The 26,526-nt window shown below is 37.5% G+C and overlaps 1 protein-coding gene across 2 annotated transcripts in view; it reads right to left on the bottom strand.

Moving 5' to 3' along the window:
- Nucleotides 1-26,526, bottom strand: part of PELI2 (pellino E3 ubiquitin protein ligase family member 2) — a 177,840-nt gene that overhangs the window by 13,541 nt on the left and 137,773 nt on the right. For both annotated transcript variants that reach the window (XM_077909398.1, XM_077909399.1), the window contains one exon: nucleotides 8,859-8,960. In XM_077909398.1, coding sequence (XP_077765524.1) covers nucleotides 8,859-8,960 — 102 coding nt within the window. The remainder of the gene's footprint in view (nucleotides 1-8,858; nucleotides 8,961-26,526) is intronic.

Here is a 26,526-nt window from a genome sequence, read left to right as displayed (position 1 = left end):
CTGTAAACTGGGAAGAGTTAAGTATTTGTTTACACAACAAAAAAATCCTCAAGACAAAATATTAAAACATTTATGTAATGCTGTTTTATGAACCTCTGACCAGAAAACAGTGATATATGTTATTTATACACCAGAGACTTTTTAAATTAAAATCATTTATATGTAAATAAATCACTTGTCACTAAATAGAATGTTAATGTTCTTTCCTAACACTAGTGACTCTGATTCAGAAGCTGACGAGGGGAGAAACACATAAACCCCCCAGATGTACATACAGAAGACCCCCAACAGTCAATTTCTTAGGTATCTTTATCCTGATCTCAAAATTCTGTCTAAAACATAAGATTTAATATATTTTTCATCTAAAGAAATAAAAGTGAACAAATATATATTCTCTTGCATCATTTAGCTCTGTTTGCTTCCTGGAAAATTATTAAATTTCTTTTGTAAATGTCACATATTTTCATGCATAGACTATCTCTATTAAACCAACAGACAACAGACATCTATTTTCTCTCTCTCTTCCTCTTCTCTCCTTTTTTTTTTTTTTTTTTTACAACCCTTAATTTCTTGTTCTAATGAAATGTATCTAGAATAAACTAAACCTCTGGGTTCCCTGAAACTCATCATTGTGAATAGATGCATATTGCCTGAATGTATGCCTTTCAGGTTTAGAAAACATATAACTTGTTAAAAAATGCAACATAAAAATCTAAAGCGATATTACAAATCTTATCAATTCATCTTTCTAAAGTTCAGAGTCTTCCCTCAGCTAAATTCATTTAAAAGCTGGGTATGTGACTCAGAAGCTCTGATTCAGAGTGGTTTTTTTTTAAGCCTTTTTTTTTAAAGCTATTCTCTTAGCTACTTTCAAGTATACAACACAATATTATTAACTATGATTACCATGCTGTACACTAGATCCCCAGAACCTGTTCATCTTACAGCTATGTGACCAATACCTCTCTACCTTCCCCATGCCCTCAGCCGGTGGTTAACTACCATTCTAGTCTCTGGTTTCTATGGTTGTCGTTTTTTTTCTTTAGATTCCACATATAAGTGATATCATACAGTATTTGTCTTTGACTTATTTCACTTTAAAAATGTTTTTAAACTAGAAAAGTAACAAATACTTATTGTAAAATATTTCAAAAATACAGAGAAGAATAAAAAAATAACAAAGGCTACTCTAAACTCAGAAATAAACTTGTCCTGAACCTTTATTCCAATGAAGCTCAGGAGTGAAATGTGGAAAGTTCTAAAATTGCCTAGAGCTCTCACAAAGACAGTCTCTGACATAATTTCTGTCACCTCCATGGAAGAGGGCAAAGACTCTTTAAGCTCAAAGCTAAACCACGCTCTAGGTAGAATGTCACACAACTGTTACTGTCGACAAAGATTACTCTCTTCAGGAAAGGCCATTTTGATTTAATCCCAATGTATTAAATTAATGTCTTGATGAGTTAACTGAAATTGACTATAAAACATGACATTTTATTCCAACTGGAACATACTGCTAGGATCGATTATTTCAAGTCATGATACTTATCTGACTGGTCACGTTTGATTTGTTTATCAATTCAATTCCACTGACATCTAACCTGTAGTGTGCCAGTATAATTTTATACTTTCAGATACAAACCTCATGTTACTTTTGCCAGAAAAAAAAAAAAAAAAAACCTAAGCCACTTTCCTACTGAAAACTCACCCCATGTGCAAAAACTTGGAACCCATCCTTTTGGGTATTGGATCAACCTTACATTCTCTGAAGGGCAGTCATGTAGACAAGCCAAGATGTTTCTGAATTTCATCTGATAATTGTACAGGGCTGATATTCACATAATAGCCATAGGGAGGATTTTACTGACACCAATGACACAACATCACTCAGCACTTTAAATTTTACAGATATGAGAGAAGTTTTGGTTTGTCTGGTTGTCTGCCAGTCTAGTCGGTAACAGGTAAGATGGCATGGAAGCACCTGGAAGGGCCTCCCTCTCACCTTTCCTGTACCAATGGTACTCCTGTCCCTGCAACTGTAACCTTATTTTCTTTCTGACTTCCCTCCTATGATGAGGATGGAATATTGCTGCTCCTCTCCAAATCTCCCTACCGATGCCTGGGGTCTCAATAGTCTTTCCTTCCCAAGGATTTTGTTCCTGACACTGTTCCCCGCCTCACCCCTGCCAATCATCAATTTCTCTCTCTACTACTACTAGATCTAATCATCAGCTATCAAACACATTCTGGAGCTTCTCAAACTTTGTGACTCTGATAAAAGGACCAATTTGTTTTTTAAATTGAAGTTGTCACCAATACTTTTCAAAAGTACAATAAAAATGAATATTAGAAAAATGATCATCTGCTTGGATGTTTCAAGGTTCTATAAAAAGTGATGTAAAAGTTTCCAAACTCTTCCTCTTGATTTCCTACTCAGTTCATTCTGTACTGTTAACAGACCCTTGGCTGCTTGGTTGCGCACACTTTGAGTAGCATTGTTTTAGACTGGTTCCTCATCTTTTTTTTTGTTTTTAATTTTTATTTATTTATGATAGTCACACAGAGAGAGAGAGAGGCAGAGACACAGGCAGAGGGAGAAGCAGGCTCCATGCAGGAAGCCTGATGTGGGACTCAACCCCGGGTCTCCAGGATCACACCCCGGGCTGCAGGCGGCGCTAAACTGCTGCGCCACCGGGGCTGCCCTAGTTCCTCATCTTTAAAAATACATTCCTTCACTTAAGAACAAGCTCTCAAACTACAGCCCCATTTCTCTGATTCACTTAGAGGCAATACTTCTTGAAAAACCTCACTAGTTACTACTCTCCCATTTCCTTACTCATCTCCTTAACTTCTCTCCTCAGCCTGCACCAGCAGAGTTTCTACCACAGGGCTCTACTGACACGGCTCTTGCGGAGGTTTCCAGGGCTTATCATCAGCCAGGATATCCTGGCATACCTGTATCTGCTATTGGAATAATGAAACTCTTACAGGCTAGTTGGCAAATAGCCCCTTTCCCTTTGTTTTCTGATTCTTCCCTAGGTAATCTTGTCTAATCCCATTATTAGCCAAAAAGCCCTGATCTCTACCCAGAACTTCAGACCAGCATTGCCAATATCCATTCAGAAGTCTAATAAGCATATCAAAATGTAACATGTTCCAAACAGAATCTGGATTCCTCTTCAACCCCCTAGATTCCCCGTGTCAACAACTGGCATCCACTTTGCTCAAGCTAAAAATCAATACTGAAGAATTATTCTTGATTCTTTACTCTCCTTCACACCCATGTTTAACCCTGCCTGTCAACACTCCCCCCAAATACAGCTTCCATCCTTCCATGTCTCCCCACCTTAGTTCTCACTGCCAGCAGCCCTTCCTTGGATTGCATTACCTTAGTCTCCAAACTGGTCTCCCTGTTTTCACACATGAGGTTTCCATTCTTGTCTAGACAGCACTTGAAGATATCTCTAAGAAACATAAATCAGATTATACCTCTCCCTTGCTTAAAATTCCAATTTCTTACTTGGCCTAAGGGCCCCACCTCCCCAAGCTCATCTCATTTCACTGTCCTCCTCCTTCATCCTGCTCCTGCCTTAGGGCCTTGGCACTTGCTGTTGCTCCTGCCTTATTTGTGGCCTGTTTGCCTCTTCTAGAATGTGGGCTCCATGAGATGGGAGTCTGGGCTGCCTACCTCCAGTAACTAGATGAGTATCTGATACATAGTAGGTGCTCAAGAAGTGAAATTGATAAGTGGGAGGATTATGACAGGGACCTGGTACCCTGTGAGAGAGACACACGTATCATCTTTTAAGAAATAAATGTTTAAAAAGCAGATATTCTTTAACACTTTTCTCACCTAGGTGGATGCTGATAAAACATTACTATCTAGAAGTACTATAAATGGAACTAAATGAAAAACTAACCAAACAAAAACCAAAACCATAAGGTCTGCCAGCACCCTGGCTTGAAGACTATGAGAAGGCAATCTCTGAGGCCTCATTGGTTTCTTTACCCAAAGGATCAGGATGCATTTGGCATCACACATCACACGTCCCTTTGGGGGCCCTGCAAGACATTTTTGTCACTTGATAAACTCTTTTTATCTATTTTACATTCTCAGAAGCTACATTCTTTTCTCATTCCTTTATTTATACCTGTTCTAGAAAATAACTACTATGAAATTGTTGCTATATTAACTCACCCTTTACCCATCTTTAACCCTTAACCCATCTCTTAAATTCAGATCAAATTGGTATTTTTTTCCCTTAGGTGACAATACTTCTGAGTTCTGAGCCTACTATCTGTTTCCACTGTAGGGAAGGCAGCACAAGGCCCTACTCTGGCTAAGTCTGATGCTCCACTTTAAATGCTCAATTAACCTAGAAATCATTTTAATGGATAATGGCTGCAATGAACAGCCCTCAACACCAAGGTCTGCGCTTGAGAAAGAGGAATGCTACAGTGCTTTATGCTCAGTAACTTTTTCAATCATAGGTTGGTGACATAAAAGCTTGCAAAAGGAAGAAAAAAATTAAAACAAGCTTGATTTTTCAGGGCCTCCTAAGAGCTGCTTAATTTTACTCTGCTTCGAGTGACCTGATATTAATCCTCCAATATGTCTAGTTATTTTGCAAGTGGAATCAGATTATTTGAGTAAGAATGACAAATGTGTTATGTTTTCTTAGTAAAGCTATAAATCCTTGTTGAATTACCATGCTTCATTTAAAGAGGTTGACCTCGTACTACATAGGAACACAGAGCTCAAGAGACATAAATCTTACTTCTGCTACTAACGCCTTGGTTACCTTTCCTTTCAAAAACCCAGATTTCTTAGCTATGAAATTTAAGAGGTTAGTTTAATTTAGTATTTCTCAATGTGGTCTATGAACCTCCGAGGGTCCCCGAGACCTTTTCTAAAGGACCAAATCCATGAAGCCAAAATTGCTTTCATAATAATACAAACATGCCATTTGCCTTATCCACGGTGCTGACATTTATTCTAACAGTGCTAAGGCAATCATGTGCTTTAGTAGGAATCAAAACAGTGGCACCAAACTGTACTAATGGCCACTGTATTCTTCACTGGCAGGCACTTCCAGTTAAAAATAATGCCAGTTTTGGGACGCCTAGGTGGCTCAGCAGTTGAGCATCTGCCTTCGGCTCAGTGCATGATCCCACAGCCCTAGGATCGAGTCCCACATCGGGCTCCCTGCATGGGAGCCTGCTTCTCCCTCTGCCTATGTCTCTGCCTGCCTCTCTCTCTGTGTCTCTCATGAATAAATAAATAAAATCTTAAAAAAAAAATAATGCCAGTTTCACTGAAGTATGCTTTTGATGAAGTAGTAAAAATTTACTTTTATTAAATATTGAGCCTTTCAAATATTCTATGTGACAAGATGGGAAGTATGCAGAAAGCATTTCAAAGTTTGTAACAGGATGGAGTTTCCTTAAAAGATTAAAAATAAAACTGCCATGTGATTCAGCAGTCCTGTTCCTGGGTATTTATCAGAAAAAAACCTGAGATCAGAATCTCAAAGAGATATCTGCTCCCCATGTTCACTGCAGCATTATTTACAACAGCCACCTATAGAAATAACCTAAATGTCCATTGGTGAGTGAAGGAATAAAAAAATGTGGTATGAACACCCAGTGGGATATTATTCAGCCTTAAAAAGGAGGAAATCCTGCCACATGCCACAACATGGATGAAGCGAAAGGACATTACCAATACGGCATGATCTCAATTACGTGAGGTACCTAAAACAGTCAAATAGGAACCATAGCATCATGGTTGCCAGGGGTTGGGAGTGCAGAGAAATGGGAATTATTATTCAATGGGTATAAAGTTTCAGCTCCGCAGCATGAAGAAATTCCAGAGATCTGCTGCAGAACACTGTCTCTATGGTAAAAATACCTTATTGTGCACTTAATTTGTCAAGAGGATAGATCTCATGTTAAGCTTCTCATGAATCTTTCATTCATTCTGCATTTGCAGAGATGAGAAGGAAGAAAGTGAGCAATGTGAGTGGAATGTGATTGTACAATAGTGAAAAATATGTCATCTCTGTCACAACATGTCACTAAAGAACAGTGATGAAATCACAGGTGCCACCACAGTGACATGTTGACTTTAAAGTGGTAAAAAATGTACCACCAACAATTGTAAAATTTTCTTGTTGCACTTTTTTTGGTACTGAGCATCTACTCTCTAAGGTAAAATGTGTAAAAAACTTCCTATGTAAAAATTCTTGTAAGTGGGGCACCTGGGTGGCTCAGTTGGTTAAGTGTCTGCCTTCAGCTCAGGTCATGATCTCCAGATCCTGGGATAGAGTTCCATATCGGGCTCCTTGCTCAGCAGGGAGTCTGCTTCTTCCTCTACCCCTTTTCCCCTGCTTGTGCTCTCTCTCTCTCTCTCTCTCTCATGCTCATGAGCCCTCTCTCTCTCAAATAAGTAAATAAAATAAAAATTTTAAAATCTTTAAAAAATCATGCAAGTACATTTATAATTTTGGGAAAGTATTAAAATGTATAATCAAGTTCTATAAAGTTATCAGCAGGGAAGTATATGCATTTACTTTTTTAGGAAGAGATTTTTTCCTCTGGTAGAATGAGAAGAGAAAAAAAGTTAAAGTATTATAAAATAGGATGGCATGAAGAGTAAAACCACTGTTAGTATTTTGCCTAAATATAATAAATCTTACTTTTGAGGCACTTAAATAACTGGGTCTACATCTATGACTATGACTCTGGGGTTGTTTAGCTTTTTAAATTTTTAATTAAAAAAATTTTAAGGATTTTATTTATTTGAGAAAGAGCACAAGAGAGGGGTAGACAGAGAGGTAGAAGCAGGCTCCGCTCTGAGCAGGGAGTCTGACGTGGGGCTCAATCCCAGGACCCTGAGATCATGACCTGAACTGAAGGCAGATACTTAACTAACTGAGCCACCCAGGCGCCCCTGTTTAACTTTTTAAAAAATAGCTAACACATTCACATGGTTCAAAAATCATAGTGTGAAATACCTCCCTATGTACCACCTGCCCAACCCTCTTCCCAACAGAGGCAACCACTTTAATAATGTCTTATTTATCCTCTTGGAGACTCTGAATGCATGTAAGCATTATTTAAATCATTTAACTATGCTAATATTTAATAACTAATATACTGTTTAATATTTAATATATTTAATAACTTAAATGTATTAACATTTAAGATTAAGTAATCTTAATTGAATATATTATCAATGATTCAATATAATAATGTTAATATTTAATTCATTAAATATGTTTGGAGCTCTTTCCACGTCCATACATGGAGCTTTTTCTTATTCTGTTTTACAGCCTTGGAGGCTGCCTGCCACTGTATGGCTGTATCTGAATTTACGGAACTGGTCCCGTACTGAAGGACATTCAGGTTGTTTGCAATCTTTTGCTATTAAACCTTGCTTTGAGCAACGACTTGGTAAAAATGTCATTCTGCATGTATGCAGGGCTATCTCTAGGGTAAATCTCTAGAAATAGAAGAGCTTTAGAAAGAGAAGAGCCAAGTCAAAGAGCGTAAGCATTTTTCATTTTTCACAAGCATTTCCAAATCACCGCCCCACAGAGGTCATACCAATTTATAGGAGTAGGAGAGGGTTTCCCCACATCTCTGACAAAAAGATTTGGGCTTTTGTCAATCTAGTAAGTGAAAAATCAGATCTCTGTGTGATGTAAATTTACATTTCTCTTTTTAGAAGCTAGCTTGGGCATATTTTCTTATTTTTCAGAGCTACTTATTCCCTCCCCTTTTTCCCCCTTTTTGATGTTATTATCTAGGATACTGTTTTGACACCTGTTTCATTATCATTTATTTAATAATTTAACATTCCATAAAGAAATGCAAAGCCGCATAGTTCCCAATTTGACTTTGCTTTTTTCCTCTATTAGCCTTAATTTTAATTTTCTATTGTTTTAAAGTACCAAATCTTATATATACTATTAATTATCTTCTTAAATTGATGACTTTTTTTCTATTATCTCCTTCCTTCTGCTTTCTTTTGGTGTATTTCTGGGGTATTATCTACCACTAAAACTAGTCATGAACCTGTTCTGTATTTCCTGTCAGTTTTAAAGGAGACCAATGTTTAGTTCCTTGTTCCTCCCTTCTCCTATCATGAAAGCACTCAGATTTTTCTTCTGAGTATGCAGTCACATCTCAAGAATTTTGCTACATAATGTTCCCATAGTAATTTTTAAAAAGGCCCCAAAATTGCAGTATCAATGTCCTTTCTGATTCAAGTATTATTTAAGAAATATTTTAAACATGTTGGCTTTTCAAAGTGGTTGGTTTTGAAAAATTTTTATTATTGTGATTAATGCGTATTTTTATTGCATTGAGACCTAGGAATGTAGCTTTTATAATTTCTGTCTGTAGTTTTAAAATTAAGGGCTTTTTTTCCCCTTAGTCTTTCAAAAATCAAATAAGAATTCGTTTTTATGTTATCCTCACCTCTTCCCCTTGTACATTACCAAACGCTACTGTGCTAGTTCTGATTACATATCAGAATACAGAACTGAAGGAAAGTGTGCTAAAACATCCATGAAGAAAAGAAAAGAAAGAATGTGTCACGGGGATGTCAAGTACATCTTAGTGTGTATGGTAAATATTACTGCACAGTATATGTGAAAGTAGCTAGGAGAGTGGATCTTAAACACTGTCATCCCAAGGGAAAAGGCTTTGTAACTATGTGTGGTGGCAAAAATTACTAGACTTCTGTGATGATTACTTTGCAATAGGCACAAAATACGGAACCATTACATTGTACACCTAAAACTGACGTTATGTTAATTATACCACATTCAGAAGAAAAACAAAGATGTTACCTGAAACATATCCGTATCTTTGTCATGAGTGTACTCCACCACCACAGTCTGATTCCTTGATAGAGTGTACGATATGCTGTGTTGACCTTTGCAGCTGATAGCCTAATAATGAAATAAAAACATATAAAAATTCAATAAAATCTCATTTCAACAACTTAACCACAATTCTGCTTATAGTTAACAAACATCACCTACCAGCAAAACCAATACAAGCCAACTTTTTTTTTTTTTTTTTTTTTTTTTAAAGTCAGAGCCTGTCCCTGGGGAGCCTGGGGACAATTGACTGAGCCACTGACTCCTGATTTTGGTTCAGGTCATGGTCTCAGGGTCCTGAGATCAAGCCCCACACCTCGGGTCTCTATGTTCAGTGGGGAGTCTGCTCGAGGATTTTTTTTTCCTCTGGCCCTCCCCTAGTCACCTCTCTTTCTCTAAATAAATAAAATCTTAAAAAAAGAAAAAAAAGTCAGAGCCTCTCACTGTGCTGTGCCCCGAATTACAGAGAAGCTAACAGTCACAATTCTGGTTTTACCCAATACTCTTAGTATGAACAATATTTAAGTCAAATCAAAGCTAATTTACTAATTTGCCAGACTTGATTTTTCTGGAAAAACATATACTTTCTCCATATTATCTTAACTCACTGATTGAATTTTTAGATTAATAGGATTAAAAAAATTTAAATTTATTTCAACACTACAGCAGTTAGTTAAGTCAATGACATTTTTTATATTTTCCCCATGCAAGAGATTATAATCTAGTAAAAAAGTCATTAAAAAATGTAAATGTAAAAAAAATATAAATGTTCTACAAGTATTTCTATACATTAGGCTAGCCAGTTATAATCATATAAGATTTAAATAAGATGTAGAAGAAAGTATAAGTAGTTGCTGAACTCAGACATTTGCTAAGTTAATAAATAAGGAAGCTAAGTTAATTTTATCTTCTATCTTTAGATTAAAGCTAATAGTCTTTTTCAAAGAAGCTAGAAGCCAGTAATACAATATTCTTATTTTCTCCATAGTGATATATTTGAACACATCTTAAGTTGTGGTCACACACTTTTAATACTTCCAAATTAATGAAGAAGTTTATTTAAATGGTACTCCAAATTATTTCAATTACATTTTATCCATTTCACTTCAACTTAATTTATCTTCATTTCTACTCTTTTGCATTAAGTATAATAAATAAAACTTTAATGAGCCTTTCTATTAAACATTTATTGAATAATGACACTGTATGAAGACCAAGAAAGCATTTGGAAGTAGCTGGACATACAAAGCATGTTAATGAAAATGTACTCTGAACATTTATATTTGACTAATATAATTGCTTAGAGCAAAAAGTAATACAACATTCCAAATCAACTTTGAAGTTAGCCTGGTTAATCTCATGGTTATTTAATCATCTGCCCTGAGGAACTTCGTGACTGAACTGTTTTGTTCTACGTGCTTCATTAAGACAATACAAGTATTAGAAATAATTTCAATATTTAATATGGCCAGAAATCTAAAAGACTTCTTAGACTACTTAAATCCATGAACAAAAATAGTCTTAAATTTTCATTGGTCTGAATCAGACAAATTCAATGGTATTGATATAAGTGACATTTTTTGAAAGCCAAACTAATAGCTATTTTCAAGATAAATGGATGCTTATATTATAGTTAAGTGAATTACTTTCCCTTCACTTTAAGGAAAATAATTTTATTAAATTCAAACATATAAAACTAAGATTCAGTGAGTAATTATTTATAAACTAATTTTAGGTTTCCTTAAAAAGTGTCTATTGCATTTACAAGTATTCAATTTACAAATATTACGACTTGGAACATAACTTTCATGACACGTATATCACATAAAATAAGAAATGCCTGTACCTCACCAATTATCTGTAAAATAAGGAGTTACTAAGTGCCATAACAGAACTCCCTTTAAAATGTTACACACTTTTGTATGATTGTACTTTCTTAAGTACAGTGTTTCTTAAATTTCCATCAAAGTTGCCTTAACTAGAAGAAAGTCACCTGAACCTTGGAGACATCTGGAACCTTGGAGCACCCTGCAGTGAAGCTCTCATATTAAAATATTTTACCGTAAAATTATTGTAAATTCTGTATTCTCCTCCATAATATGCTGGCTGGTTTTAACATTTACATACTGCCAAATTTGCTGGGAAACTAATGCTGCGGGAGGACTTGCTGTGCTCACCCCACAACCTGGCACAGCCCTGGGCATGGGACCCCCATAGACACTTCCATAGCACTTCAGAAAACACCAGAAATTGCCAACTTACAGGCCCTAAGTTGTTAGTGGACCCAATTCTTCTGACATGTTTCCTTCAAACTACTCTTGTGACTCAGGTTATTAGAAGCCCACACAATATATGAAAAAGTCTACTGATAGAGAAAGTCATACCCAGGAACTGCTTCCAGGACAGGAGAGCACACAACCTAGGCTGACCCCTGTATGGCCACTCCCAATCAGGGAGGAAAGCACAGGGGCTCTGAAGCATTCCTTGAATGCCTGATCTAGGACACTCTGAATATTGAGCTCACTCAAAGTTTATAATTTCAAATTTCTGCCTGCTTTGTATGTGGCTACATGTGAATGACCAAGATTAGGAAAGGTGAACACTTTGGGGTCAGGGAAATGTTTTCTCTGAGACTTTTTGACTAAGAAAGTACCATTGGCAGGATGTGTTCTGGAAGCTTCTGGATGTAGGGAAGATGGAGAAGTTGGAAAAGCGATTCTGCAGGAAGAAAACAAGTCCCGGAGGGTGGAGAATGGCTCTGAGCCAGCTGGTAATATACTCCCCTGTGGCAGGGATGGCCAAGGAACTTCAGAATTGGATTGACATCCACCTCTCCATTGCTTCCAGTTCTAGCTGATTTTCCCTCTGTGAGTGCCAAGCCAGGAGAACACGCCTGCCCATACTGAGTCCTGAGTGCTGGCGGCGGGACAGGCTGCACCCACAGGGAGGAGAAGCACCTTGACGAGCTGGCCCTGAGAAGACTGGGAGTTAAGCCAGGACTGGGATTTGGAGCAAAAGGTGGCAGTCAAAACCAGGCCACCTGAGGCCATTGACGGCATCCTCAGAAACAAATGGAGAGATGCAGACTGCCCTTGATGACATAAACTGGGCCCACAGTGACCTTGTCTGCATATTAAAGCCAAGAGTAGGGCCAGATTTGGTTAGCTGGGGGGAATTCGAAGACAGCCTAAGCTTGAAATCCCTTTTTGCTTTCTTTCTGGGCAAGTATGTAAGGGATTATACTCTCGTTAGAAGTACTCATTTTTCAACAACCCTGCAAACATTTAAAATATAACTTTTGGAAATTCAAATTCTAGTAAATGACAGATTCACTGACTTGAGTTGATCATTGGAGGTATTTCAGAAATAAAAATTTCCCCAAGGTAACAAGTTGCTTTGAAATCTATTTCTGAAATATCATATAGGAGAGCAGGTAAGGCCTTCTCTTGCTACTCACTATAATGTAATTCAAACACAATTACTGTAACATAATGTAATTTTTATTACACCAACTCAAACTTAGAAACTAGGCACTTTAAAATTGTAGGGAAAACCAGCCCAACTAGCTTGCCTGGTGGACAGCGCTGATGTCCGTATCTGCTTCTCTACCGTGCTGAGGGGGCAGGGAGGCTGACTGCCTCTCACAGCACTGGCAGTACCTCTATCTGTTCTTCCGTCCCCAGCACTAGGGGCACAGTAGGCATGCCACCAGTGGCGGAGGACTGAATGAGCTGCTACAGACAGAAGATGAGATTGGGAGCTTCCTTCCTCAGGTCTTCCCTCCCCTCCTTTTTTGTTCACAAAGGTACCCACAAATGACACCTCAGCTTCAATGTATTGCATGTGATTTTTATTGGGTTAAAAATATCATAGTTGGACAATGACAGATCCACAAAATAAAGGATTCCAGTTTTATCCAGCTTAGATAGTCAACCACTGCAGGTATTCTGGATATAATGTTCAAGTATATACATTACAGAGAGAGAGAAAGAGAAAGAGAGAGAGAGAGAAACCTTATGGGCACCACCCTGCAACCCCAGTTGCGCAAACAAGGCCCCTTCTGAGCCAAGACAGTTTCTTCCTTTCTTAGCTTTACTTGTGTCACAGATTTGGCTCAGCTCAGCCAACCTCTGCCACTCAGGGGAGCTGGAATTGGTTGTCCTGGTTCAACTCAGACTAAATGTCAGGGAGTTTTCTGAGCTCCCAGACTCTAAAACAAACATGGCTCATAATGTCTATAGAATGTTCCTGCTCCTATAACGTGGTAGGTACATATACAAAAGCATATAAAGAGATAGAGAATATGGAATGATACCAGAAAGGCAATCCTGCAGATGCATAATAGGACAGATAATGTCTTCCTGGCAGCCACAGAGCTTTCATTCAAATTGTAAAAGTAAGAGGAAAATAATCAAATCTTTAATTTGTTAGGAAGCAGTGGGATCAGCTCTCAATCACAGAATAGAAGGCAAAAGCCCACTGAGAAACTAACTGGCTTCTAGAAAATACTAATTTATTACAGTTATGACTTAGCCTGTCTAATTCAAGCTCTATAAGGCTGCTAAGTGAGCCTTTATCAACTGTGGAGGGAAAGAAAATGGAATTCATCACTGTGACAGACATCGTTGGTTACCTACCTAATGCCTTTTCTCCCTACTCGCTGAGCTGGCTTCCCATGAAAAAGCCTGAAAATGCCAATACCAGTTCTCCTAGGCTCTGAAGGAAAACACATGGAAATCTGACCCCACCCTACCAGGGGAACTCAGGAGAAATCTGGAGTGGTCATCCTGGGGATGGGAGCCACCAGGAGAGATCCTCTCCTGACATATGACTGGGATGTCTGGAGTGGATGTGGCCATCTAGCACATGAGAGGAAGGTCAGAAGGCTCTCAGGGAAGTGGACGAAGCCCTGGCATCTTTGAGTTGAACCACATCTGGAAATACCTGCTCTGGACTTTTTCTGAGAGAAAAATGAGGGTGTTAGGCTGCTTTGGGTCGAGTATTTTGTTACTTATAATCTAAAGCATCACTATATTGTTTGGCCCTAACTTCTTCTACTCCTGATTTCCTATTTCAGTCAATGCCACAATCATGTTCCCAGCTACCCATACTTCAGAGAGCCTTCTCTTGCCACTGCTGTCCATACACAATGAGCACTATTACCATAATGAAAGCGAGGAACATGGATTTTACTGCATCAAGGCAAAAATCAAATATGAGTAGAGCAAACAGTGTGTAACATTTCAGGCTTCCTCCTCGAATACAAAATAGTTGTTGGGCAAAACGGATTTATTCCCTAGAGGAGTTAATATAAGCTACTAAGTTTACTATAGCAGCAAAAGACAACTGGACTCAGTTTTCAAGACCTATTGGTGTCCAAGCATTTTTCCTGTCTTCTGTAACTCACTTCAGACATTATGGGTGTCTGTGTGTCCCGTCCCCCTTACCTCTATCCACGGGCATGGGATTAGGTGTAGGGCCACAGTGGGTGGCACAGTGCCTCCACACACAGCAGCAGTTATATCTCTCATGACAGTTTCATGTGTCCCTGAACGCAGGCTAAGAGGCCGCTGTCTGTGTTTTGAGCAAATATGTACTTTTACTGTGATAATCTTCAGTTGTTGAAGGAGGTATAAACAAAGTTTTATATTAGTATTTAAAATAATATTCATAGATGAATACATAAAAGGAATCTGTAAGGCATTCAAAGCATTCTCTGAGGAGGCAAAGCCACTGAGCATGTCACACGGGCAATTTTCAGGCCTTCCACCAGTAAGAGAAGAGATACTACAGAGCCAGGAAAAAAAAAAAAAAACTAGTTAGGTAAGATACTAGGAAGCCAGACTTTGGCAAACTGCGAGTATTATGTATACCAATGGGGACATGCATTACTAGAGTCAACCTTGTTTAAGGGAATATAGTGTTTGGCGTGTATGTGTGTGTCTGAGTTACAAATGAAACAAAATTCTTCAAATCCACATCTCATTTTTCTATTAATGTGTCTTAGAACCAAGATTCAAGAGTTTAATGATCTCTCTTATCTAGATATCCTGGATGCCAACTATGACAGGACTGCACTTACTGCTCCAGGGCCACACAGTGTCTGATTAAATCAAATGACTGCTTTTGGAAATAGCAGCACCCTGCTGAGTCTCCTCCATAGTAGATATAATTAGTGTTGTGTTTGCCTCTCCAAAGAGAAGGCTAGACACCTGGAGTGGCTTACACACTAAAGGAACTTTTCCCAAATAAACTCAAATTTACACAGAGCTGCTTTGAAGAGCTTTGCCACCATGGATCCAAAGATGGTAGTATTCTCTGATACTGTTCACTGCACCCCCTCCTTTAGTTTCCAACAGATCATCTCAGGAAGAAGTCAGAGATGCTCCAACAGCCCACCCAATGGGAACAGTCCTAGGAAATGTCCTGTACACTCTACTTGGGAAGCCAGTCATGCCTTTGTCTTCTGGGTTCTGCCAAGAAACCTAGGAGCCTGGTTTCCACCAAGAAACAGCCTTCTAGATGTCCATGACTCAGCACTCTTTAACGAGGCATCATAGAGTAAGTATAGGCTCCCTGGTCAATTACTCTGCATGTTTACAGCAAGTTTATTTTCAGCTACTTTAACAGTTAGTTCTAATTTTTAAGTTAATATTTTAATCAATAACTCTGCAAAATGATTACTGAACAAATGACCTGATCAAATGGATAAAGAACTACACTGACCTCTCACAGCCGTTCGCGCTACTAAACACAAGTATTCTATGACAGGGCGTATTGCTGTAGAAGCAACATTTTAATTGGTATGGAAAAACATACTGGAAACTGTTTTGGGGTAGGACTGAATAGGGCCAATGAACTGAACTTTTTCTGTCCAAAACCAACTCCTTGTATTTATGCTCATGGCAGAGACATGCCCATGCATGAGCAAATGAATGCGTCTGCTGTGAGCTGTGCAGCAGTTTCATCATCCAGAGCAGTGTGTCCACAAGGATGCTGGGGCAGTGTGGCAGGGCACCAGAGGGTATCAGTGTCTATGGGCACATGATGGCTGCCCCGGGAGGATAGATGCCCAGCACTGCATTACCTCAGTGCAACAGCTATTGATACCTAGACCTCGGGCAGAAGCAGCCATTCATGCTAGATGGTTGCCACATTGGACTGCCTGGTTTATCCTGCTGAGTTCCAAGTGCACATGTGCTTTAGGAAACAAAAATAAGACCATGTGTGGACACTGCAGAGATCAAATTGGTCAATGGATTCTGAGGTTGAATAAACCACACGCTGGACGCCAGGTTTGAATTCTGGTACAGTCGCTCACCAACTACTGCCAAATTACATGACCACTTTAGTTCTCTTCATAATTCATCAGCAGAGTGAGTTAATGCCAGTAGCACTGATCTCACTGTTTTCAAAAGGGGGAAATGAAGTCCAACATGGCATTTTCTCTTCTCAAACACAAACTTGCTCTTAGAGCACCGCTTCACGACCCGAAGGGGTTTACCATCAGTTCACTGTACTCTGTAACATATGCTTTGGAGATTACGATTCTGTTTGGCTTTAAATATATGTTCGATATTGACTGTATTAATTAGAGATAATCCCGGTATGACAAACATGTTTTTCCAGAACTAATGACTTTTATGTCAGGCTGACAAGTATAATTAGGCAATAAATCCTCAATCAGTCTGGCTCAAATTGCTACAGGGAAGATGAGGTCTCTGCCATCCTTGTCAATTTATGTATAAAATATGTATGAGTGCTATTTCTAAAGAGAAGAGGTGGCTAAAGGAATTCATAATTTATTTTGCATGAACACACTCTTTAAAATAGTCTGTCTTTTCCAAGAGCCATATTTCAAATAAGTGCCTGAATCATGGGTACGATCAGAAAGTTGCAAGGTGCAAATTTGGATTTCATCAAAATCAACAGTGTTTCACTCAATAAATAAAAAAGATAAGCCAGTTTGTTAGAGGCAATGGCTTTGAACTTGGCATTGAGCCACCCCTACACCGCTCTAGGATCAGCTCTTTGAGCTACTGGATGAACCTTGGCAGAGAATGTACTGCATGCACAGGCTGGACGTGGGCTGGGAGGACATGGTCAATCAATCCAGCAGACACAGATGCCAGAAGAGATATGAACATTTGAGGAGAACCTGTTTCTAATTTGGAGTCACTCCTAATTACAAGGAAGATGGATTTGGTCAGGGGGCCCAGTCACAGGAGAGGATCCCAGATAGAGTTCAGAAAACATGAACAGCCAAGGGCCAGAGCTGGAGAGGGACATTCTTACATGCCTTGTGGGCACCTGTCCTGAAGGAATTCTAACATTTATGTTGGATGAAAAGCTCCCCAAGGGCAAGGACTCCTATCTTTTCACATCAGCCTTCCATTCAGGCAGTATCTTGCATGGCTGACAGTATGGATCATGACGAGTTCCCACTCACCATCTGGACAAGATACTTAAGGGCTTTGTGTCTCGATTTGGTCATTTTACAAGTGTTGGTCCTGGGTCCAGAAAAGTCACTGCTGTCCCAGCAAGGTTACTGCTTCTGCTACACCTTATCACAAAGTACTGAACAAGAGAAAAGGTCAGATTCCAGTCTGTAAGGATTTGTTCACATAATAGGTATCTTTAGAACCCACTAGCCTACCTAATGTGCAATCTCCTCTTTTATTAGTAGTCTTGTCTCCTCTCTTTTGGGAAATAGGGCTGAAGTGCAGTTTTCCCACACAGAAATGTGGTGAGGTCACACACTGGTACCCCAAACATGCTCACATTGCCAAGCGCATTCTGGGCACTAGTCCCCGTTAAGTGACAGCCTATTTCTAATGGTGACTTTTAAAGTGCAATGTTTAACCGCAGACCCTACAGACATCTTTCCACATATATTGGGGAGCAGCTACCACAAAGGAGGATGCAGTCCCGCAAGTGCAAGGCAATGCCCTGGAGCTTCACTGATCTCAATGTACACGGCAGATGTCAGAACTACGGGGTAACTAGGGTCACCCCCACAGCAAGGACCACCTCATCCATGGTAAGGTGGAGGACAATGGGGACCACCCTGGGAGAAACTGACCTTCAAAAAATGCATTCTTCAAAAAAGCAGTGTTTTTGCATTTGACCAGTTCTAGATGCGAACAAGGAGGAGCATGGGAAGAAACAAAGATGCAATGTTCTTGCAAATGCCAAGTATTTCAGTGAAAATTAAAACAAAGATGGGATTTCTTACTGCCATATACCTTAAGACAGACAGCGATGCCTAACTGCAGTCTCATATAGGAACAGGAGTTGGTACACTTATAGAGAGATATTTAATTAGTCCATGGACAGTGCTCTAAAGATTGCACATGAATATGCTGCAACATATGTTTACTTATCTGAGTATTTGCAGACATAGAAGCTACTTGCCACAGGAAACAAAGCTAATTGAAAGAACAGACCTGAATAAACATAAATTATAAGGAAAAACAAAGCATCTTGCAAATGACTAAGGTGAGAAAGATTCATTGTTCAGTAATTACATTTACATACTACTTGATTTTTTTTTTAAGATTTTATTTATATATTCATGAGAGACACACAGAGGGGGGCAGAGACACAGGCAGAGGGAGAAGCAGGCTTCCTGTGGAGAGCCTGATGCAGGACTTGATCCCAAGACCCCGGGATCAGGACCTGAGTCAAAGGCAGATGCTCAACCACTGAGCCACCCAGGCGTCCCACATTTACATACTTCTTTTTAAATAATGTCATTTACTGGGTAAAACAAGGTATACCTTCATTCATGTATCATTCCACAGCACATGTAAGTCAAATTATTATGCTCTACTCCTTAAATTTACACAATGCTGTATGTCAATTATAGCTCAATAAAACTGGAAAAGCCCTAAGGTTTATCTTATTTCTAAAGAGGATAAAAAATACATAGGTATCCACCACAGACCATGTGTTACAGTGAGTCAGTAGTAATGCAAGCCCCAATTTGTTGCCACGGGCAGGCAAACTTCCAGATGCCTATAAACTGAAACTGGTATGAAGCGACTTTGTACTAAGATACCCAAAGATACACCATATAATTATGTTAATATGTAGGTCAGTTTATCAACCATCAAAAAGATCCCTTGAGTAATGAAAAATAAAAAGGCTTAAATTTACCCTTGCTCAACATACAAAACCTTATTGATTATTTATAGTGATAGAAGCAAAAGTCCTCATTTAAAAGATGTCAGGCTAGGGGCAGCCCCAGTGGCTCTGCGGTTTAGTGCTGCCTTGAGCCTGGGGCGTGATACTGGAGACCCGGGATCCAGTCCCATGTCAGGCTCCATGCATGGAGCCTGCTTTTCCTTCTGCCTGTATCTCTGCACCGCCACCCCCCCGCCCCCCGTCTCTCATGAATAAACCAATAAAATCTTTAAAAAAATAATAAAAAAATAAAAGATGTCAGGCTAAAAGGGGGAGGGGTAACATTTCAAATTTTCCTGTCATTTTACTTTGATTTTTAATTTTAAGGCTTGGCCTAGATTTAAAATTTGTCCATCTACTGAAGAACCTCCTTTTCATTCTGGAAGAAAACCAGTTCAATAAGGCCACATCATAGTTATACATAAATATGAAAATATTTACTCTCAAAAGATGACATTTAACTTGGCAGCTGGTATTTTCAAGATGTGCAGCCTCCTAATAAGCAAACTTCTGAGTAAGGCAATGGCTTGTCTTTCCTTGGAAGTATAAGAAAACATACAGGTACCTAACATGTGTACCTACCACCACACATAAGCCATCCACAAATGCTTTTGGGGGAAGTTTGTGTGTGTATTTAGATGTCACTTCTCAATCCTAATTCAAGTCAACTTTTTAAAAGGCCCTTATTATCTGCATGTCCTTGGGCCATATTCTGAATCTATTTTTTTTTACCTGTAAAATACTACTACTACCTCAAAACATTGTTGGAAAAACTCAGATGTTTGTAAAGGACCTGGAGTACAGGGCCCAACATGTAATAATTATTATATTCAGCTATATTTATTACTGAAATATTCATAATCTCTACTGAATAAATTTAATTGTATAAGGTCCTCCAGGTTCTTGACTCATTTGTAAGGCAAAAAATATTTTTAATTAGGTAATATATGCACAAAGTACCAAATGTTACCAATGAATAGCATGCCCTTCCAATTCTTGTCCTCGAGCATAGGGAGACGTGCTATTATCCATTTCTTGTGTATCCTTCCAGGGGAAAATCTTTGCCTATACTAACATAGTAGATATATTTTAAAAAATGATAGCATACTATACACAGTGCTTAGCTACTAGTGCTGTCTCATCCTTTTTGATGTATAGACATAGCCTGACTTTTCTAATATGTTTAATATTTTTTTCCTATTTTGCAAGCAATGTTGTATTAAATATCCATGTATTCATTTTGCATATAGGGGGATAGATCTATATGATAAATTCCTAGAAAAAAATTACTGGATTAAATGGTATATGAATATTCAAAGTTATTGTCAAGTTACTTTTCATAGAAGTTAAACCAATTTAAATTCTTACCAGATATATAGGAGAGTGTGTTTTCCCCACCCTCACCAATATAGGGAGTTGCTATAGTGTCTACTGTCAGATATGTGAAAAATAATGCCACTGTGCTTTCACTGAGTATTTCTACTATTATGAATGAGGCTAAACATGTTTTAAAATGTCTCAGAAGTCCTCTCTTTTTCTTTATCATGAACCACTTACATCCTTTGCCCATTACTCTTTGGAATCTTAAGTATTTTTCTTATTGCTTTGTAGGTACTCTTTATATATTAAAGAGATTACTCCCATTGTTGGCAATATAAATCCAAATTTCCCTACTCATTTGAGTTTTGATTTAAGGTGGGTTTTCTTTTTTTTTGCCTTTTTTTTTTTTTTCAAAATGCTAGGGCATTTTTTCTTTTTTACAAGTTTATACAGTGAAATTTTTGTTTTTATGGTTTCCAGAGTTTACCTCATAATTAGCAAGGCTTTCCTCACTCTCAAATAAAGCAGATAATTTTCTATTTTTTTTTAGCATGTGTATGATTTTGCCTTTTAGGTTCAAAAATATTACTTGAACAACTTGTCCAAATGGTGTTTATAAAGAAAACAGTTTCTATTTTCAGCATAAAAGGTCATATTACATACATATCACACAAAATTTGTTTCTTTTTCCATGTATTGCCTGTATGTTTTAAGGAAATGATGTCATTTGATACATAATCAAAGCTCTTAGATTATCATTCGATTGCACTCCTTTTCATTATATAGAGCCCTTCTTTGACTTAATACTTTTACCATGAATTCACTCTATAAGATTTTAACTTCTGCTTTCTTTGCATTTCATTGGTATGTTCTTCTCCATAATTTTACCCTTGATCTAAGCCACTTCGTATTAAATGTATCTTATACACAGCCTGCGACTGTTTTTCCTATGTGATCCAATTCTTTTAATAGGTAGGTTTAGAACATTTATATTTATTGATAAGTACATGATATATGCTATATTTTCTGCTTGTATTGCTACTACTATCTTATTAAAAACAGCTTTACTGAGGTAAAATTGAGATACAATAAATTGCATCTACTTAAAATGTATAATTTAATAAGTCTTGACATGTTAATATACCTATAAAACCATCATAATCAAAATAATGTACATTTCCATAATCCACAGAAGTTGCCTCACCATGCTTCTCTGTAATTCAGTCTTCCCTTCCAGCCCCTTCCTCATGCCCAGGCAGTCAATTAACTGTTTTCTGCCATTACAGACTAGTTTGCATTTTCTAGAATTTTCTAGAAATGGAATCATAAATTATATATTTTGGGGGGAGGTCTGGCTTTTTTTATTTAGCATCATGATTTTGAGATTCATTCATGTTGCTGTACATATCAACAGTTCATTACTTCTTATTGTGAAGTAGTATTTCCTTTTAAGGATATACTACAATTTGTTCATACAATTTATTTGTTGATGGACATTATAGTTCTGGTTTTTGGCTACTGCAAATAAAGCTGTTATGAACCTTTATGTAGACATGCTTGTATCAACATATACTTTCATTTCTCTTGGGTAAATATCTACCAGTAGAATAGCTGGACACATAGTATAGTTTTTTTTGGTTGTTGTTCTAAAAGTAAAGTTTATTAATTTAAAGAAGTTATCAGGAAAGAACATTTATAGTAAGTCAGATATGATTAATAACTACTGTCAACACTGCATTGTTAACAAAGGATACAATATTATTTATAAAGTACTCATAAGTAAAAAACAATGAATAATATCTGAGAGAGGAGAAGAAGGAGAGAGAGAGAGAGCCGATTTGAGTGTGCATGAGTGGGGTGGGAGGGGAAGAGGGAAAGGGAGAGAATAATCCGCAAGGGAATTCCTTGGCTGAATGCAGAGCCCAATGCTGCCAGATTACAGGATCCTGAGATCATGACCTGAGTGGGAACCAAGAGTGGGATGCTCAACTGACTGACCACTCAGGCACCCCAGGATATGTTTAAGAAACTGCCAAATCATTTTTCAAGTTGATTGTAGCATTTTGCACTCCAATCAGCAATGAATGCAGGTTCCAGCTGCTCCACATTCTGCCAACCCCTGGCATGGTCATCTTTTGATTTTAGTCATCCTTATGGAGTCTGTAGTGATAGCTCATTGTGGTGTTAATTTGTATTTCCTAAATGACATTGAGAATCTTTTCATGTGCTAATTGCCATCTCTATCTTCTCTGCAAAGTGTTCAACTCTTTCACAGATTTTTAAAAATCAGGTTTTCTTACTGAGTTTTGAGGATTTTTTAAATATATTCTGAATACAAATCCTTTACCAGATGGATGACTTGCAAATATTTCCCCCCACTCTGTAGCTCATCTTTTCTTTCCCTGAACAGTTTCTTCCAAAGAGCAGAAGTTCGTAGTTTTCACATCTAATTTGTTCTTTTATAAATTATGCTTTTGAATCTAAGAAATCTTTGTCTAATCCAAAATCACAAAAGTTTTTCTCCTACGTTTCCTTTTAGAAGTTTTAGATTTAGATTTATCATCCATTTTGATCTAATGTTTGATCTGATAAAAAGTATGGATCAAGAATCACATGTTTACATATGGATATCCAAGTGGTCCAGCACCATCTGTTTAAAAGGCTGTCTTTTTCAACTGATTGCCTTTGCGCCTTTGTTGAAAATCAACATATATGTGTGGGTCAGTTTCTGGACTCTATTCTGTTGATCTATTTACGTTTCTTTACATCAGTATCAGACTGTCTTGATTCTTGTAGCTGTAAAAAAAAAAGTCTTGAAATCAGTTAGCACAAGTGTTTTGATACTGGTTCTTTTTCAAAACTATTTTTGTTTTTAGGTTTCTGTACTTTCAAATTAATTTTAGAATCAGCTTGTCAATTTCTAAAAAAAAAAAGAAAGAAAAGAAAAACAAAAAGCAAGCCTACTGGACTTTTGATTGGGATTGTGTTGAATTTACAAATAATTTAGGGAAGAATTGACACAATACTGAGTTTTCTGAACTACAAATATGGTGTATCAGGTGTACCATTTATTTAGAGATATGGTACTTCTCTCAGCAAGTTGTTTTAGTTTTATGTGTAGAAGTACTGCACATGTTTCATTAGATTCATCCCTGAGTATAGTTGATTCTCATTATTTGTGGTACATACTATAGAATGGTTTCCAACAATGAATTAGTGAGTACCTAGGACAAAGGTAGGTTCTTGTGAGCTTCTGGTCACTACATTTTTGTCAGTTGATCAAAACATAACCTTTTATGTTTTATATGTTTTTCTGTTTAAAGACACCTTGTCTAATACATATTTCTTAGAAATAATTGTTTACAATATGAGAGCTGAAATAAAAAGGCAGATTGAAACCTTTTTCAACTTCAGCTGGCAACTCAAAGTTTTCACCATGCTGTTCATGCCTACAAATAACTGGAAAAGTGCTACACATATGGATTTTGAGGTTACAAATAAATTTTACTAAGTAAATTTGCAAATATAGAATCTGTGAATAATGAGGATCAACTATTTTATATTCTTAAATGCTATTGTAAATGATTTTTTAAAAAATTTCAATTTCTCAGCATCTGTAGTGTCATTTAAAAAAATCTTTCACATTATGGTCTGTACTTTTTTGCCTTATGTTCTTTATTTTATATGATTACTTAGACGGGTTATATTTCTATTCTTGTGGTTACTTTTATGTATACAACTATATAAACATGGTTGTGCTCACTAACTCTAATGAAAGCAATGATAAACAAGAATATTCTAATTACCTCTCTACCATCCTCCCAAACACTTTTGATTTTACAATGTTTATTGCTTTTTAACCATTAAGTATACTTCTAGCTTTAAGTGATAGTTTTTGTCTCCCAGCAGTAAAATCTGAAGATAATTAGCATGCATGTACTAGCTCTCACCTCTTTTATTCTTCCTCTCACCTATTATTTATTATTTCTGCATTGTCAGAATTTATGACATTGACATTCTGTGGCAATCACTATCTCTTTTGTTTTAGCACACTGAATTTGATGCTGAGATGCCAGTCTTTTTGCCACAGATTTTCCATTTACCTCCTTGTTTGGCTGAAATCTGTCTTTTGGTAATTTCTTCAGTGAGGGCTCTTAAAAATTCTGTGTCTTAAATTCTTGCGTGTTCATCAATCTTTGTCTGTTGGCTGTATACTTAAAAGAAGTCTGGATTAAGTGAAGAAATCTCGAGTCACCAGATTATGAAAGACTCAGGCAAAGGAATCAAAGCATCTAAAGTAGTGCAGGGACCTTCTGACCAACTGCAGATGAAATGAGTCACTACCAAAAAATGGAATAAAAGGTATTGTATACAAAAAGGCTTTGCTCTGTGTATATCCTATCTTAAAACTTTTACATCCTGGCAATATCTGTTGAGAATGTCATCCAAAGCAATCAGGGATGTCATGTAACAAAGTATCAAGTTGTTATGACAAGAGCAGTAGGATGTAAAATGACAGTGGAAAGAATGTCCAATCAGGAGCGAGACATTTAGGGTGAGGCTAAGCCCTACCACAACTAACCTAGTCCTTAGGTGCACTCTAAAACCTTACAGATCTGGTAAATGAGGAAAGAAGTGGCACAGATTTTTAAATGCCATTTTCCATTGTAAGAATATATTCTATGTATGGAGAAGAATTATATTTATCACCCCCTTCCCAACTTCAGCTGTTTATTAAGGTTTATATTCCTTGAGAAATTAAGGACTGAAAGATAAGAATGAGGGTAAGGGATATCTCAACGAAAATAGTCTAATGTGAAAAGTCTATAGATAATCAATTTACACATTATCAAACCATCAATAGGAAAGTAAAACAGCTTGATAACAAGTGTGGTGGGGTTTCAGATCTGATTTGGTTATTAAGTCATAAAGATGATTACTATTGATTAAAAAGTCTATCCATGCAGTAGATAACACAGTGGCTTATTCCTTGGGCGATGCTGTGGAACAGAACTCCGAGAACTGCAGCTAAAATGACTGTGGTTAATGCTGTGTTCTCATACTTGCTATCTTGCTAAAGGAAGACACATGAAAAAACAGATCTGCCTTAGAACTCTGCCTGTAGCTTGCTGCTTAAAATAGGCCTGCCCTGCCTGTAGTATTTTTTGGAAAGAGAATGTACAGAAGTTTGACAAATAAATGTGTTGCTATTTAGTGGATGGAACCTGTTTTGAATGGTAAGGCCTAAGAATGTCACCTATCAAAGCAACTTCAAGAGTACTATGTGAGACCAGAGCAGACAAGTCTCATTTACGGTACCTGAGAAGTGAGCACTCTTCACCTACATATTTATATGTTAAGTTAGTTCGATTAGTAATCTACATGCACAAAATACTCTGCTTGGATACAAGTGTAACTAAAAATAAATTCAAAACAGATTTATAAAATAAGGTAAACATCTGTACCTTCATAACTAAATTAGCAATTATTTTTGCATCGATAGTGCTCTTTCAAGGTAGAGTACTTAATCTTCTGATCCACACAACTATGATGTAGATATAATTATCCCCATTTTGTAAAACAAGGAAATGGACTTGGAGAGGATAAGTAATTTGCTTAGCAAACAGGTGAGTCTACAAATGCACCACATCCTCTCTTCATTATAACTGGTTTTTAAAAATCTTTTTAATTCAACTTAATTAACATATAGTATATTAGTTTCAGAGGCAGAGTTCAGTGACTCATCAATTGCGTATAACATCCAGTGCGCATCATATCAAGTGCCCTCCTTGATGCCCATCACCCAGTGACCACATCCCATACCCACCTCCCCCCTCCAGAGGCCTTCAGTTTGTTTCCTAGAGTTAGGAGTCGCTTATGGTCTGCCTCCCTGTTTATCTTATTTTTCCTTCCCTTCCCCTATGTTCATCTGTTTCTTAAATTCCACATATGAATGAAATCATATGGTATTTGTCTTTCTCTGACTGATTTATGTTTGTTTGTTTGTTCTCTTACAAAAGAATTTCCAAATTTGGGGGGGTGGGGTGGGGAAGAAAAGCATATAAACTTTCACAATCACTTATAATTTATGAAATTGTTTTGTAAATCCCTCTGAAAGTGATGTAGTTGG

The sequence above is a fragment of the Canis aureus genome, chromosome 9 (genome assembly GCF_053574225.1).
Source record: "Canis aureus isolate CA01 chromosome 9, VMU_Caureus_v.1.0, whole genome shotgun sequence".
Classification (NCBI taxonomy): domain Eukaryota; kingdom Metazoa; phylum Chordata; class Mammalia; order Carnivora; family Canidae; genus Canis; species Canis aureus.
This window is presented reverse-complemented; position numbering and strand designations above follow the sequence as displayed.